Here is a 16,994-nt window from a genome sequence, read left to right as displayed (position 1 = left end):
AATGTGTCCCTGAACAAAGGGGGGTGGGGGGGGTCAAAATCAAAAGTAACAGTCAGTATCTGGTGTGGCCACCAGCTGCATTAAGTACTGCAGTGCATCTCCTCCTCATGGACTGCACCAGATTTGCCAGTTCTTTCTGTGAGATGTTACCCCACTCTTCCACAAAGGCACCTGCAAGTTCCCGGACATTTCTGGTGGGAATGGCCCTAGCCCTTTCCCTCCGATCCAACGGGTCCCAGACGTGCTCAATGGGATTGAGATCCGGGCTCTTCACTGGCCATGGCAGAACACTGACATTCCTGTCTTGCAGGAAATCACGCACAGAACGAGCAGTATGTCTGGTGGCATTGTCATGCTGGAGGGTCATGTCAGGATGAGCCTGCAGGAAGGGTACCACATGAGGGAGGAAGATGTCTTCCCTGTAAGGTACAGCGTTGAGATTGCCTGCAATGACAAGAAGCTCAGTCCGATGATGCTGGGACACACTGCCCCAGACCATGACGGACCCTCCACCTCCAAATTGATCCTGCTCCAGAGTACAGGCCTCGGTGTAACACTCTCATTCCTTCAACGATTAATGCGAATCTGACCATCACCCCTGGTGAGACAAAACCGCGACTCGTCAGTGAAGAGCACTTTTTACCAGTCCTGTCTGGTCCAGCGACGGTGGGTTTGTGCCCATAGGTGACATTGTTGCTGCTGATGTCTGGTGAGGACCTGCGTTACAACAGGCCTACAAGCCCTCAGTCCAGCCTTTCTCAGCCTATTGCGGACAGTCTGAGCACTGATGGAGGGATTGTGCGTTCCTGGTGTAACTCGGGCAGTTGTTGTTGCCATCCTGTACCTGTCCCGCAGGTGTGATGTTCGGATGTACCGATCCTGTGCAGGTGTTGTTACACATGGTCTGCCACTGCGAGGACGATCAGCTGTCCATCCTGTCTCCCTGTAGTGCTGTATTACACATCTCACAGTACGGACATTGCAATTTATTTCCCTGGCCACATCTGCAGTCCTCATGCCTCCTTGCAGCATGCCTAAGGCATGTTCACGCAGATGAGCAGGGACCCTGGGCATCTTTCTTTTGGTGTTTTTCAGAGTCAGTAGAAAGACCTCTTTAGTGTCCTAAGTTTTCATAACTTAATTGCCTACCGTCTGTAAGCTGTTAGTGTCACAGGTGCATGTTCATTAATTGTTTATTGGTCATTGAACAAGCATAGGAAACAGTGTTTAAACACTTTACAATGAAGATCTGTGAAGTTATTTGGATTTTTATCATTTATCTTTGAAAGACAGGGTCCTGAAGAAGGAACGTTTCTTTTTTTGCTGAGTTTATAACTTTAGGAAGCTCATATTCTGAGCGAGCCATTAAAAAAGAATGGTTCACAGATATAAGTGAATCTGAACAACCCTTTAACTGGAACAGAATATGGAAAAATATGACCTTGGCATCCCGTAATCCAAACCATAAATGTATACATTATAAGATTGTTCGCAGACTATATTTTACACCAAAGAAATGTTTAATGACAAAATCGGTCCAAACTCCCAACAGTTCACTGTGTCCCCTAAATCAGGTAGGCAAAGTCCTTCATATAATGTTGGAGTGCCCTGCAGTTAAAAGCTTCTGGGACAAAGTTACAAAATGTATTTCTAAGTGCATGAATGTAAATATTCAATGCTTTGCATCTACTATATTACTTAGCGATGAATGCCCCTTGAATCTCTCAATCAGAGATGATTACTCGTAGCAGGCAGCACTGCCGCAAAATAAAATGCTGGCTCTTAGATGGCTGTCACCTCACTCTCTCCCAATTCTCCAGTGGATACAGTTACTATTAGAAGTTATAACATGCCCTTTCCATGACATAGACTGACGAGGTGAGTCTAGGTTAAAGCTATGATCCCTTATTGATGCCACTTGTTAAATACACTTCAATCAGTGTAGATGAAGGGGAGGAGACAGGTTAAAGAAGGATTTTCAAGCCTTGAGACAATTGAGATATGGATTGTGTGTGTGTGTGCCATTCAGAGGGTGAATGGGAAAGACAACATATTTAAGTGCCTTTAAATGAGGCATAGTAGTAGGTGCCAGGTGCATTAGTTTGTGTCAAGAACTGAAACCTACTGGGTTTTTCACTCTCAACAGTTTCCCGTGTGTATCAAGAATGGTCCACCACCTTTGGGTGGTGCATTGGAGTCATGGGCCAGAATGCCTGTGGAACTGAACATTCAATTCTCTGGCAACAGCTCTGGTGGACATTCCTGCAGTCAGCATGCCAATTGCATGCTCCCTCAAAACTGGAGACATCTGTTGCATAGTGTTGTGTGACAAAACCACACATTTTAAAGTGTCCTTTTATTACCCCCAGCACAATGTACACCCGTGTAATGATCATGCCATTTAATCAGCTTCTGTTAGGTGGATGGATTATCTTGGCAAAGTAGAAATGCTCACTAACAGGGATGTAAGCAAATTTGTGCACAACATTTGAGAGAAATAAGCTTTCAGTGCATATGGAACATTTCTGGGATTGTTTATTTCAGCTCATGAAACATGGGACCAACACTTTACATGTTGTGTTTGTATGTTTGTTCAGTGTACAGTACCAGTCAAAGGTTTGGAGACACCTACTCATTCAAGGGCTTTTTCTTTATTTTTACAATTTTATACAATGTAGAATAACAGTGAAGACATCAAAACTATGAAATAACACATATGGAATAATGTAGTAACCAAAAAAGTTTTAAATCTAAATATATTTTATATTTGAGATTCTTCAAAGTAGCCACCCTTTGTCTTGATGACAGCTTTGCACACTCTTGGCATTCTCTCAACCATGAGGAAGGCTTTTCCAACAGTTTTGAAGGAGTTCCCACATATGCTGAGCACTTGTTGGCTGCTTTTCCTTCACTCTGCGGTCCAACTCATCCCAAACCATCTCAATTGGGTTGAGGTCGGGTGATTGTGGAGGCCAGGTCATCTGATGCAGCACTCCATCACTCTCCTTCTTGGTCAAATAGCCCTAACACCTCCTGGAGGTGCGTTGTGTCATTGTCCTGTTGAAAAACAATTATAATCCCACTAAGTGCAAACCAGATGGGATGGCGTTTCACTGCAGAATGCTGTGATAGCCATGTTGGTTAAGTGTGCTTTGAATTCTAAATAAATCACGACGCCATCACACTTCCTCCTCCATGCTTCACAGTGGGAACCACACATGCAGAGATCATCCGTTCACCTACTCTATGTCTCACAAAGACACGGCGGTTGGAACCAAAAATCTCAAATTTGGACTCATCAGACCAAAGGACAGATTTCAACCGGTCTAATGTCCATTGCTCATGTTTCTTGGCCCAAGCAAGTCTCTTCTTCTCATTGGTGTCATTTAGTAGTGGTTTCTTTGCAGCAATTCAAGCAGTTGATGTTGAGATATGTCTTTTGACTGGTACTGTGTATATATATATATATTTACATTGTTTGCTTTCAGGCCCACAGGAAGGGGATGGTTGGGGAGGGTTTTCTCTGGTCGCTGGGAGGGTGAATGTAAAAGCATGATAAGCAACCTTGGATGTTTAAGGGGGTAGAAGGGGTGATAATTTCAAACCGTAGGTTTAATCTCAATTTTGGATATAATTGTAATATACATGCCATAATACATTGTAAAGTGTGTTACACAAATATATTTATTTTGGCATAGCAGTATTGTAATGATCTACAGTGATGGCTTACCTTTACACTTGCCTTTTTTTACCTTTATTTAACCAGGCAAGTCAGTTAAGAACAAATTCTTATTTACAATGACGGCCTACCAGGGAACAGTGGGTTAACTGCCTTGTTCAGTGGCAGAACAACAGATTTTTACCTTGTCAGCTCTGGGATTCGATCGTCTAACCTTTCAGTTACTGGCCCAATGCTCGAACAACTGCGCTACCTGTCTTTGCAGAGATTCATGATATGCTGTAATAGCCTCACTGATATACTGTCAATTCATTTTTTTACCATTGGTGTCTGTGCATCCATTTGTACATTATACAGAGATTATTCCACCATGTTACTAAAACCTGCATTTTAAAAAGCTGGATGTTTATAAGGTGTGTGTGGTGCATTACTATCAAGCTCAATTCTAGTAAAAAAGTTCTAATGAATTGACAAGACACAGCTAGGTAAAGGAAAATTCAGGCTAAAAGGCGATACAAATGCAATTCCATTATTTTTTACCATCTTTCATTTTTATATAAAAACTAATGAGGGAAATAATCACATTACATGCATGGTTCCCACAAAACAAACAGCACAGAGATCATGCTAGAAGAGAGAGGAACAGGTCGCAAATATTTAGAGCACTGAGGCAGAATAAAGACTCCAATCATACAACAACTAGGCTATCAGGACATGTAATAAATACTCTTACACACAGTTCACAGACACCGGTATTTTTTATGTTAGACAGTTCTGTAATGGCACAGGTCTGCTGAGTAAGTTCAGCTGGCCTGTCTGGTCTGTAGGTTCAACCAATAAACAGTAAGTGTTACAAAGAAACAGAGTCAGTTTGCAGGGGATGTGTAGTTTCTTCTGACTGAGCTGAGGTATATCCCCCACCCTCCCTGACAGCATGGACTCAATTAACCAGGATCCAAATCTCATTCCTGCAAGCTGTCCCTTTCCCTCACTGAGTTATTGGATCTGCCACTTATAACTCCCCCCTTTTCACTGTGATAATAACGAGCCATCTTTGAGTCTGCTGTTTATACTTCCTCTGTGTTATTTGAGTCAGATGACAGTAAACTTTATGAACCCCTTTGTCACTGTAGTATAGAGTCCAAGCTGTCTCATGCATCTGAAGTAAGCTATTCCCTCCTCCTCACTGTGGAATAGAGTCCAGGTTCTCTTTGAGTCTGTGCGTCATGCTGGGGATCAGGTTGATGTGGTCGTCCACACAGCTGCCCACGCAGTTCTCCATCATGGCCCGCACGGCTGGCTCCTTGGCCCCAGAGTCAAACAGGTCCCTGGCCTTGTCATTGCAATGCATGGTGCACCTGGTCAGCCGGTCCTGGGCATGGGGGAGACAGAATGTTAATCACAATCAATCACTACAAATTCTCTGTATCTATTTTCTCATCATAATCAACACCACATGAAACTCACCTGAAATTTCTCTAGTTCATTGGTCACTAGTCCTTGGGCCTGCGCCAGAGGAGCGTGGCAGCGTTCAATACAATTGTGCACCTGTGACATGGAGTCTGTGGAGCGCTCGCAGCACTCTGCACTGCACTTGAACATGAGTCCCTGGATACATTCACAAGAAAGATTTGAACTGTGCACCTGATATAAGCCTAAGTGTTGACAATAAAAGGTGGCAAATGATCTATGCCTGGAGAAAGAGGGTGATTTGTAAAACTGAAGTTTGTAGATAATGCACTGCACAATATACTGGATTACATTGTATGTGTTGGACATAGTTGAAATTGCATTTCCATAACGACTTACTTGCATCTTGCGGATGTGGTCCCGTTCTAAACTTTGAACCATATCCTCTATGGTTTTCTGTACACGAGCTTGATGCGCCTCTGCCATTTCAAACGTTGCTCTCAGGAGCGTGGGTATTCAACCTGAATTCTAACTGTTAGAAGATACGGTTTGGCTACGTTGCAAAGCTAAATAACAGCCACAACAATGACATACAGTGCGCTATTGCAAGATTCGCAAGCCTTGTTACATTACTGTTTCAAACTGTAGGTCACCTCCGTGAAACCATGCCTCTTCGTTCTGGTGCCAATTACATCACATCCGCTCTAGCTTCCGGCATTATTTTGGTAATTTCCGGTTCCAAATAAGGTCGCGATGTGACCGAAGCAGAGTTAGTTATAGATGTCTTTGACCGAAGTCCCCACTTAGTTTGAAGTCCTAACTTTAAACTTTTACAACACTGTGCTTATTGTATATATTTTTCTTAACGACTTTGACTAAATTACTAGTTAGATGAGTAAATAGCATGATGCGTTTTAAAGATCCGCTGTAAACTCGTAGTAAAACTTAATCGTGAACTCCTTGAGAAGTCTTTTCCTCTACTGACTTTTGAAATGGTGAGCAGTGCACACTTATCAGTCCTTTCTAATTGTTTCATTTTAGCCAACTAAGTGGGGTGATATCATAGATGTTTTTAAAATATCACACATCTTCATTTTTTGCCAATAACCATGAAAGACTGCTCCTGAAAATATCAACTGTGGGCTGCCCTTTGACCCCAGACAGAGAGATTGAAATACTTGATAGGCCTACTACCCATGTTACCACCAGCAGCAGTCTATGCTATCTGTCCTAAATTGATTTAGCAATTCACACAATTGTGTTAAAGTGACATGTTTCTGACTACTGATCAGTTGTGAATGTAGCCTATGTTATTTTTGTCATTGAATGATGATTTCTTTACTCTCTACTCAGATGCCATTGCTTGGAAATAATTGAAAGCATGTGATGATTTCGAAAACCCTGTAATCAGGGCACTCCTGTTCTTGGGACTCTAGCGTCAGCTTCAGAACTCAGAAATCCACCCAAGACGATAGGAAAACCAATCCTAGTCCAGACTCCACATTCCATTTTCTTTTTCAATGGGATCCAGTGAGGGGGGTTCAAAAACAACCATGAATTTAGTTCCATTCGTCCAGAGAGTATTTCTATTTCAGAGGACACATATTTATGACACATTTTTTTTACTTATGAATTGTTCGTTTCACTCCCCTTGGACTTTGAATGACATTGTAGAGCTGTGGTTGGAGCGGTCATCGGTGGCACTGCAACAGCTTACTTCGTGAGACAGGAGTTTGGGGCAGTGGTGAAGTTTGACGTGTTTGAGCCAGGCACTGTGGGGAGGGGGGGACTGGCCACCCAGAACATCGGGGGCTATGAGTACGAGACGGGGGCGCAGTTCTCCACCCCCTAAACATGCACATGAAGCACTTCCTTGAAAAACTAGGTGAGACATGTTAGCCTATCAGAAATACACTTGTTTGTTCCTGAAAGAGTGCTGTACACATGCACAGATGGACTAATATGACACCCATCTATATTTCTCCCCTATTTATATCAGGTCTTTCCCAGAGATGGGATGTCCCATGGAAAGGAGCTTACCTTTGAAGAGAGTGACTAGTTTATTGTGAACTTCCTGCTTCAGCGGTACAGGTTCAACTTCCTGCGGATGCAGATGTGGGTGGAAAGTGTCCTGGACAAGTTCATGAGGTGAGACTTTAGTTTCTGCTACCTGTCTATTTGCAGCACAGCAGTCAATACCTTTATTATGAAATAAACATGTTATTAATGAGAGAATGCTAATTGTAGGTATGTGATGTTTTGATTCTTGTTTTTACAGAATCTACCAGCAGTTCAGCTACTCCTTCACCAGTGTGGAGAAGCTCCTGCATGCAACGGTGGTGACGCTTTCCTCACAGCAGCCAATCAGATGCTGGAGGAGGCCATGTTGGGGGAGGACTTTTCTCAGAGCTTCCTCAACGACGTCGTGTCACCTGTCACCCGTGTGAATTATGGCCAAAGTGTCCGCATCAGGGTTTTTTTGGGTGCGTTTTTAACAAAAGACTTAAGTGCGATAAGTGGTGTTGAGTGCTCTTATGTGGCCATCCAATGAAAACTAGTGACAGGAAGTTCGGCCCTTTTTTACTGACTCGGGTTCTTTCAAATTGTTGAGTCAAAAGAACAACTCATTTAGTTCATTTGATTCAGTATTTCCCAGAACACGCAGGACCCTCCTGAAACAATCATGATTCTACAAGCCTTGTTCACCATAGCATGGGTTTATTGGAGCTGCCATTTTGGACTGAGACTTATAAAAGTGTGCTTCAAACAATGTAGGCCTACATTTGTGATTGCTAGGCATACACATACGATAGTTCTTGATACCTTTGAAATGAAGTCTATAGATGTGACAGCAACCGGACTAGATTGTGAATGACTCTTGGCGGAATGCAATTGCTTGACTGCCGCGAGGGATTAGTACAACATCGTTCGCTGCAGCCCCCCAAACAATGATTTGTTCTCGAGTTCAAGCTTGTTGAGCAGAGAGGCAGGCTCTAAGTTTTGGCTCTACAAAGTTGTGTCCATCATAACATTCAATAATAAATTAATTGCAGTCATTCTTACACCATGCGATCAATTATCAGTGTCTTTTTTCTTCTCTATGCTGCCTGCTGCATGATACGTTTTCCTGTGCGCACTGACAGACAGTTGGTGGTCGGAGCACATCTCTGGAGCCGCTGAGTCGGGGAGCACTTATTAATCCTGCTGTATTCATTGCAGCCAGCAGGTCAAACAAACAACTACAATGAACGATGAGTCAGTAAAAAGAGTAGTTCAGAAATAACAAATTGTTCACAAACTCACATCACTATTGAAAACATAAGGGAACTGAACTAATCCTTGCGAAATGTGTGGTGTGATGTCTCTAGCAGGGGCAGGCCCATGCCTGTGGGCAGTGGACGGACGTAATAAGGTGTGCTCAGGACTCCTGTACCACAGCAAGGAAGCGCTCATCCCAGCATGAGTAACTGCTTTCTCTGTCAAGCTGCGACCATTTAAAGCAGGTACACACTGTATATGCATATATAAATGCCTCAAGTAACTAACAGCACAGTTCATTGTAAAATATATCTGCAAATTGTCTAAAATCTATTCTGTAGATGCTAAGGCTCTACTCGTTCTCCCTTTCTTTCTTTTACCACAGCCAGTCTTTAGGAGGTGAACTATGTTGGGGAATCTGGCTTCACCATTCCCTGCATGACATAGTGATCGTGGCCACACCTCTCCACCAGGGAAAGTCTGCAGGCTTCTCCCCTCCTATCCCCTCCCAGTACCCTGGGCACCTCAACCAGACTGTCACCACCCTGGTCCCCGGCCTCCTCAACGTGTCCTACCTGGGCACCTCCACCAGACTGTCACCACCCTGGTCCCTGGCCTCCTCAACGTGTCCTACCTGGTCACCTCCACCAGACTGTCACCACCCTGGTCCCCGGCCTCCTCAACGTGTCCTACCTGGGCACCTCCACCAGACTGTCACCACCCTGGTCCCCGGCCTCCTCAACGTGTCCTACCTGGGCACCTCCACCAGACTGTCACCACCCTGGTCCCCGGCCTCCTCAACGTGTCCTACCTGGGCACCTCCACCAGACTGTCACCACCCTGGTCCCCGGCCTCCTCAACGTGTCCTACCTGGTCACCTCCACCAGACTGTCACCACCCTGGTCCCCGGCCTCCTCAACGTGTCCTACCTGGTCACCTCCACCAGACTGTCACCACCCTGGTCCCCGGCCTCCTCAACGTGTCCTACCTGGACACCTCCACCAGACTGTCACCACCCTGGTCCCCGGCCTCCTCAACGTGTCCTACCTGGGCACCTCCACCAGACTGTCACCACCCTGGTCCCCGGCCTCCTCAACGTGTCCTACCTGGGCACCTCCACCAGACTGTCACCACCCTGGTCCCCGGCCTCCTCAACGTGTCCTACCTGGGCACCTCCACCAGACTGTCACCACCCTGGTCCCCGGCCTCCTCAACGTGTCCTACCTGGGCACCTCCACCAGACTGTCACCACCCTGGTCCCTGGCCTCCTCAACGTGTCCTACCTGGTCACCTCCACCAGACTGTCACCACCCTGGTCCCCGGCCTCCTCAACGTGTCCTACCTGGACACCTCCACCAGACTGTCACCACCCTGGTCCCCGGCCTCCTCAACGTGTCCTACCTGGGCACCTCCACCAGACTGTCACCACCCTGGTCCCCGGCCTCCTCAACGTGTCCTACCTGGGCACCTCCACCAGACTGTCAACATCCTGGTCCCCGGCCTCCTCAACGTGTCCTACCTGGGCACCTCCACCAGACTGTCACCACCCTGGTCCCCGGCCTCCTCAACGTGTCCTACCTGGACACCTCTGAGAAGCCCTCTACCTTCAGTGTGTCAGACATTCTCACCACAGACTCCATCATCAACAGCCTGAGCTCCATTGACCCCGTGCACATCCCACCAGGCTACTCATGCCCGCCAGTCAGCGAGAGCAAGGTGTGGAAGGTGTTTTCTCCTCAGCCTCTGTCCCAGGAGCAGCTCCAGGACATGTTCCTATCATCGAAGACAAAGTGGCTAGCGTATCCCGCTCACAGTCCACCCCACGGCGGGACCTCTCCGTTCATCCTTCATGAACGCCTGTACTACCTGAACACTGTGGAGTGGGCAGCCAGCACCATGGAGATGAGCACCATCTCAGCCAGGAACTTGGCACTGTTGGCACACCACCGCGGGCAGGATGCGACCAGGAGGACCTGCACACGTTTGAGGAGAGAGCTATGAAGAGAGAGAGAGAGAGGGAGGGAGGGAGGGAGGGATAGCAGAGGCAGAGAAGAGTGAATCATGAGAGATGGCAATAATATAATTCTGATATATTCCACAATAAAACACTCCTGTCAGGTGAACACTAGTCTGGGGAGTTCTGCCTCATTATGAATCTAACACGTAAGAAATCGATTGACCCACTGTATTTGATATATTTTTTAATTGAAAAAGTCAACTTAAATAATATCAACTGCAACATTAGCGCACAATTTTCAGCAGATGATATTCTTGTACAGTACTGAATAGAATGATCACTGTGACAACAGCATAGGGAACTATGCTATACTACAGGGTAAAAGTAAAATGATTGAAAAGACAAGGCACTTGGGCTTTCAAATATATAGCTGCTTTAGATACTGCTAACTTTTAGAAATGAGTGTCAAATACATCTGGAAAATGTACCCTGTGATGAGTGAACCATCTAAACGAATTTCTGTATGTCTTCCTGCTGTGTCTCAAGCGCTCTACCTCTGGTATAGTGTTGAAAAGGTTGTAAAGCAAATTGGTTGTTGAAATTTGTGGTTTTGCAATTTAATTGACCAACAGATAATTGGAAAGGTTTTGGTGTTATACAATGATGAAAACACCCATGAAGAACAAACCCCTGTACTTTTTCTAGTTTAAAATGTTTTCATGTTAGAAATGTAATTAAAGCAATAAGACTGCATATTCACACTGATCATTTGATGTCGTTTGAAAATATACTGTAGTGTATTTAGATATTTCAAAATTGTGCCTTTGAAATTACTAAGCAATGCTCTTTACATCTGGGAATCAGCCTTTCTACTTGCTTTCAGAAAATATTTAGTCTCTGTTTTTGGAATGTTTTTGTCATGTATGCGATGAGCAAATTGTGCCATAAAACGAGTCTTCCATGGGGACCAAAGGGAAGTATAAGAACACAAAGTACATTTATTTTACTATGAGTATCCTTCAGAAAATAATTGTCTTCTGTTCTGGGAGGTAAATTACACATTTCTCTGTCATTTGTTTAGAATTAATTTGAGAATAACCATAGTTCAACCTTTCTAATGCACCTTTTTAGTTTTTAGGGTTTCTTTGTGATAACGTGTGATACTGTACAACCATAGTAGATATTTGATGGAAGAGGGAGAGTATTTTGAGACCATCTGATTTCAATCCCAAAAGTTTGCACGGATCAAATGAAAGCATTTGTAAACAATTTTGAAATTAGAATTTGTAATTGTGATATGTTTTATGCTCTATTTGACATGGTTTTCTATGGCTTCTCAGCTAAAATAAAATTACTTCAATTTTGTTTTGTTTATTTTGAATAATGACGGACTTGAAATCACTGTTTCCAATCATAATAAAGAGCCAACACACTGAAGAGATGAATGTCATCTTTAATTATTCAATACATGCCCTGCCAGGCCCGAAGATGCAAATCGCCTCATGTTCTTCAACAAACTGGACATTGAGAGCCCAAACCACATTTTTCTATTTGCAGATGAAGCCATTTGCTCTGTGACATTTGCAGTGCTAGGGAGTAGTTCCACTACATGTAATTCAACTAGTAATTTAACTACATTTTGCCATAGCTTGGTGGTAGTTTAACTAAATTCAAAGCTTCGTAATGTTTTTATTAGTTAACAAAGCAGTGTAGCTTGCTACTACAACTACCCACTAAATCTCTGGCTGTCACACAGGTCACACTAAACTGTTAACATCTGACTGCAGAGTTATGTGTTCATGTAGTCATGTTTCTTAACTTTGTATTATATTACATTTCAGATTAGACATGATCATTTGTTATGAGGTAGTTTTGATGTAGTGAGCTACTTTTTCAAAGTAACTTTAGTTAAACAAACTAGTATATTTTTTATTAAGGGTAGCTTTGCTGTAGCTCAACTTCTTCAGTGTGAAGTAATTGGTAGCTTGGTAAACTATATTTTCAAAGTAGCTTTCCCAATACTGGACATTGGTCACTAAAAGCTGGGTCATATTGATTGATAACACAGATGTGTCACTGTGAAAAAAAGTAGCAATGATACTGCGAGAGATGACTGGGGGATACAAATCTCATACAGATATCATTCACTTTTCCCAAACAAATTAGAATAAAAATGGAATGCTCTGTACCAAAGTTGACATCATCAGGTCTGTGTGCACAATGGATGAATTGTCTCACCGAGGTGGTCTGTATCCCACATCAGAACACAGCCTCAATGATACACTATAAAAATACAAAAATGTTGTTCCAGAAAGGAAATTAGATTTTCTTTTGACAACACCGTCCTACAAACACCCCCCTTTCCCCCTTTCCAAACACGCACCAGCACGCCAAATAAAGGGGCACCTGACAGAAGAGCCGACAATGGGTGTCATTCACACCCTGAATAATGACACGTCTGTGTTGTGGCCGGGATGTGCCATCCAGCTGCCCCTAGGTAGGGAGGGACAATGGTACCATAGCCGCCTGTCCATGCAAAGCATGTGATGAAAGAGAAAGTATAAATGGGCCAATGACTGACAAAAACACAATACCCAGTTTGGACTGACACTATAGCAACTTCTATAACCAACCACGGAGCCAAGATGAGAGTCGGAGTGCCCATATTCCTCTTTCTGGCTGCAGCAGGATTCCATACTGGTATGAGAATTGTGTGGTCTATTTTCTCAGTGTCATAATGTTTTAAACTTCTCCAATATATTTTGGTTTAAATATCCCTCGGCTGTGGCATTTGATGAAGCCCTGTACTGCTGATACTAGTTGCAATGCTGTTTCATGATGTATTGTGCGATGGTAATGTAAATAAGGCCCTCAGCCTTTTTTATGTGATTGGCGTTCAATTGAATCCTTACATTTAATTGATAACATGGCCAGAGGGAAATGTGAGTTGGCTGGATATAATAGTAAAGAACAATAAGGCCCACACACTCTTTAAGCTCCCAATTCAGCACTTTTTTTGGTGTGGGGGGGTTGGATATGATCACATCTATGTTGTGTTGGCTAATATAATAATCAAATTTGACATTAAATTGCTTCTGACATCGCCAGCTCTGACCGCATCCTTGGAATCGGCAGAAAAAGAAGACACATTTGGTGATGAAGGTGAGAAAGACCATGATGGATGAAGATGATGTTTTTGAGCGCAATGCCTCCCTGACAACTCATGAGATAAAATAAGATAGTACTTTATTAATCCCTCAGAGGGGACATTTTATTGCGCCAGCCAATACGTACAGTACATGACCAGTAAATACACCATAAAAACACAACAACACACAGACATTAAAAGCAGCACATTATCAATAGACATAAAAAAGTGTTTGTGTTAAAAGAAAACTCATGTAACTTTTTCACTTTTTCCAGTGGGGCTGGAGCAGCTAAGCGACCTGCAAAAGAGAGGTACAATGATCAATGTCTCAGAGACGCTCATAGAAGAGCTTTTGCTCCACACACAACACCTACTGCAATGAATTTGACTGAAATCTAGTTCAACTGGAGTTTTTTTAATCTACTCTAGGGCACTGATGGCTCATAGTGCTAAAGCTTGCATTAATCAAAATCATTTATCTGCCTTTCTCTGTCCTCAGATCAAGAGGAGTTTGAAGCAGCTCAAATGAGTGGTAAGACATACAGTGACACAGGCAACGATTCTGGTTAATGACCTGTCTAGAATTGTCCCAGCAAATAAGTTGTAATGATATTAATTAACACAATGAAAGAACAATCATTTCCATATTGCCATCCAGCTACAGATGATGCACACAGTGAGGATGTACAGTACTTGGGTAAGGGAATCCTAGCCTTCTAAAAACTAATTAGGGGCCATTGTATTTTGTTGTTGTTGCATTTGGCCCATTGATAGTGAAATAATACAATTTCACCTCTAATTTTCCTTTAACAAATTATATTTTTCTGTCTATGATAGAGGCTGTTCAAGATGAAAATACTGGTAAGCACTGAAGTCTGCTGTTGACAAGCATACGTATTAATCAAACATACGTTTTTGTAAATGTAGGCCTATTCATAATTTATTGAATGTATTTTTTACAGAGGAGGAGAATGACACTCAGGAAGAGGACATGAGTAAGAACAGATGGCACATGATATGACAACACTCACGGGAAAAGATTGGTTACTGACAGGCACGTGTTTTTTTCATAGTTTGTTTAGATTACTTATAACTTTACTCGTGTCGTTTTCCAGCAGACAGAGACGGAAACGTTGAGGCAGACCAACATGGTAAGGAATGGTTGAACGGACAGTGTTTAAAGACACCTGTAGATGGCAATAAAGTGTTAGAAGTCCGACATGAGTGTGTCTTAGCAAGACATTCACTTGATGTTTGGTTCTTTAGTTGTGATGACAATAAAAAATATATATATTTTAGATTCATGCAGGTACATGTATAAGCCTAAGTTTCCTGTTCTCCAACAGAGTCTGAGTCTGATGAGAATGTAGATGGTGAGTAATTACCTCTGTCTTTTTCCAAATGTCTCATGTAATAACACATGCAGGACTTTTCCTAATACACCCTCACAACCTTGGGTTCTCTGTTTCCTTACAGGTATGATGCAAAATCCAGGTACGCATAGAACCTTCAGTCTCATGTTCTCTCAAGTTACATTTGATAGAATCATCTTCTCTGAGTAACACAAAATATCCAAAGAACATTTGAAACTCACATGAAACACAATACCAGCCATTCACTCACTGGTATACAATTTTGTGTTAAAATAAGATGTTAACATCTTCTGTCCCTTCCTAGAACACCTTGAAGCCAACGTTGAAGAAGCAGATGAGACTACGAATTTAGGTAGGATATGAATATCTACTTGTTAGTAAATATTTTGAACAACTGACAATGGTCTTGTTGACTGCCTGTCTTGTTGACTCTGGTAGTAGATACATACACTACATTATATAATATCCCCCCTTTTTTCTCTTCACAAATGAGGCCGAGGACATAGCCAGAAAGTGATAATTTATTAATTCTACCCGCCTAGTATCTATTTTCCATAAAAATGTGTTTGCTTTAGCTGTTGTTGAAATTGTTTAACATTTTCCATTGCTCATAAAATGTAAAGGTTCAGACTGTGTCCCAAGTGGGATGAAATAAAATGTAAAGGTTCAGACTGTGTCCCAAGTGGGATGAAATAAAATGTAAAGGTTCAGGCTGTGTCCCAAGTGGGATGAAATAAAATGTAAAGGTTCAGACTGTGTCCCAAGTGGGATGAAATAAAATGTAAAGGTTCAGACTGTGTCCCAAGTGGGATGAAATAAAATGTAAAGGTTCAGACTGTGTCCCAAGTGGGATGAAATAAAATGTAAAGGTTCAGACTGTGTCCCAAGTGGGATGAAATAAAATGTAAAGGTTCAGACTGTGTCCCAAGTGGGATGAAATAAAATGTAAAGGAAAGGGCTTCATCAGGGCTTTCCCCTCCTGTTACCCTCCACATTTCCATCTGGTAAAACGGGAATCTTACAATACACAAACGCATAACTTCCTTTACTACAGCTGTAAAACAGCAGCCAGGCATATCCTGGCAGTAAAAACATGATTTTATTACACTCATGTGAACAAGTAATGACATCTTTGTTGTACCAACAACTATGCTTTGTAGTGAGCATATCAACATAACATGTTGTTTAATCGTTTTATAATTAACAAGCACATTTTATGCACAGACAGCAAAAACACATTTTCTGAACTATGCCAGTCAGTCAGTGTAAAAACATGAATGTTATACACATGTTCAAGGTCAATAGTTATTTTTGAGTTGATGAGGAAAACCACATCATAGAGCTAGACTTTATTGACTAGACCTCATAACCAAAGCACTCCACGGAGACACTTTGACCCAGACCATGGAGTCACTGATGTCAAACTAGTTGAACAGGACACTGGCAATGGCAACGTGATTGTTTGAATGCTGGCACCCTTGCTTTTAGTGTATCTAGGACAGAAATCTAGGGCACTCCAAGACACCTGTCCCCAAATGCTTATCTGTGCTTGATTTATTCTGTATCATCTGCTGTGTCCTGGGTTATTTCTGGACCCGAAATGCGCAGTTCCTTTCCTAGCCTGTGAGTCAACGCAGGCACATTATTGACAAACTGTAGGACCAAGGTCAATAGTCAAGGTCCTTATCTGCATGTTCAGCACTTCATCTTCTTAAGGCTCTGGATCTTGAACCCTGAAAACAAGTTAATATTATGTTGTGTAATAATTTACAACTAGTTTCTAGATCACAGGGTTAAGCTGAAAATGTACTTCACCGGGCATAAAAGGGGCTCTTGTGTTATTGAATCAATGGTTTTCACAGCCTAAGCAACTCTGTGCTAGAACGGTTTTGAGACTCCTGCGTGGAGTAGGATACTTGTGTGTGTAATGCTCATAAAACAAAGGAATCAATTCTCACTTTTCCTGCGTCACAGCTGAGGTAGAGTGAGCCTGCAGGAGACATCATGTGAGGAGGCAGCGCTTGCAGACCTATCCCCCCCCCCATCTTCCATTACAGAACCTGAAGAACATTGTGCAGCGGAACAGTTAACCGTCAATAAAGAGAAACATCTCTCCCCATTCTATTTCACTGCTGTGTGACTCAATTCTTATGCAATAGGACATTGAGG

General features: G+C 42.9%; 2 protein-coding genes and 1 pseudogene across 3 annotated transcripts; 2 read left to right on the top strand and 1 right to left on the bottom strand.

The window, feature by feature from the left end:
* Positions 1–4,208: 4,208 nt before the first annotated feature.
* LOC115204182 (protein FAM136A) lies at positions 4,209–5,805 on the bottom strand. The gene is made up of 3 exons (XM_029769554.1): positions 5,489–5,805; positions 5,147–5,287; positions 4,209–5,051 (listed from the first exon to the last, which is right to left on the bottom strand). The coding sequence occupies exons 1-3, from the start codon at positions 5,573–5,575 to the stop codon at positions 4,863–4,865; spliced, it is 417 nt and encodes a 138-aa protein (XP_029625414.1). The 5' UTR covers positions 5,576–5,805; the 3' UTR covers positions 4,209–4,862.
* A 953-nt stretch (positions 5,806–6,758) lies between these two features.
* On the top strand, positions 6,759–10,349 carry LOC115202612 (prenylcysteine oxidase-like; annotated as a pseudogene).
* Positions 10,350–12,879: 2,530 nt separating this feature from the next.
* Positions 12,880–16,949, top strand: si:dkey-200l5.4 (protein MAK16 homolog A). 2 transcript variants are annotated; one of them, XM_029769553.1, is made up of 12 exons: positions 12,880–13,004; positions 13,413–13,466; positions 13,728–13,763; positions 13,952–13,984; positions 14,111–14,149; positions 14,290–14,313; positions 14,415–14,447; positions 14,571–14,603; positions 14,799–14,825; positions 14,929–14,946; positions 15,130–15,177; positions 16,800–16,949. In XM_029769553.1, the coding sequence occupies exons 1-12, from the start codon at positions 12,950–12,952 to the stop codon at positions 16,811–16,813; spliced, it is 414 nt and encodes a 137-aa protein (XP_029625413.1). In that variant the 5' UTR covers positions 12,880–12,949; the 3' UTR covers positions 16,814–16,949. The 2 variants fall into 2 exon arrangements, with proteins under 2 accessions (XP_029625413.1, XP_029625412.1); XM_029769552.1 differs by having other exon boundaries at positions 12,881–13,004; positions 14,568–14,603.
* The last annotated feature ends 45 nt before the right edge of the window (positions 16,950–16,994 follow it).

The sequence above is a fragment of the Salmo trutta genome, chromosome 12 (genome assembly GCF_901001165.1).
Source record: "Salmo trutta chromosome 12, fSalTru1.1, whole genome shotgun sequence".
NCBI classification, from domain to species: Eukaryota; Metazoa; Chordata; class Actinopteri; order Salmoniformes; family Salmonidae; genus Salmo; species Salmo trutta.
This window is presented reverse-complemented; position numbering and strand designations above follow the sequence as displayed.

What these genes read in the sequence shown, in the direction of transcription:
- si:dkey-200l5.4 (XM_029769552.1), top strand. Translation starts at nt 12,950, where the DNA reads ATGAGAGTCGGAGTGCCCATATTCCTCTTTCTGGCTGCAGCAGGATTC. An exon ending in TGCAGCAGGATTCCATACTG is followed by an intron (nt 13,005 to 13,412) that starts GTATGAGAATTG and finishes TGACATCGCCAG; the next exon opens with CTCTGACCGCATCCTTGGAA. An exon ending in CACTCAGGAAGAGGACATGA is followed by an intron (nt 14,448 to 14,567) that starts GTAAGAACAGAT and finishes GTCGTTTTCCAG; the next exon opens with CAGACAGAGACGGAAACGTT.
- LOC115204182 (XM_029769554.1), bottom strand. Translation starts at nt 5,575, where the DNA reads ATGGCAGAGGCGCATCAAGCTCGTGTACAGAAAACCATAGAGGATATG. An exon ending in ACCACATCCGCAAGATGCAA is followed by an intron (nt 5,288 to 5,488) that starts GTAAGTCGTTAT and finishes GAATGTATCCAG; the next exon opens with GGACTCATGTTCAAGTGCAG. An exon ending in ATGAACTAGAGAAATTTCAG is followed by an intron (nt 5,052 to 5,146) that starts GTGAGTTTCATG and finishes CCCCATGCCCAG; the next exon opens with GACCGGCTGACCAGGTGCAC.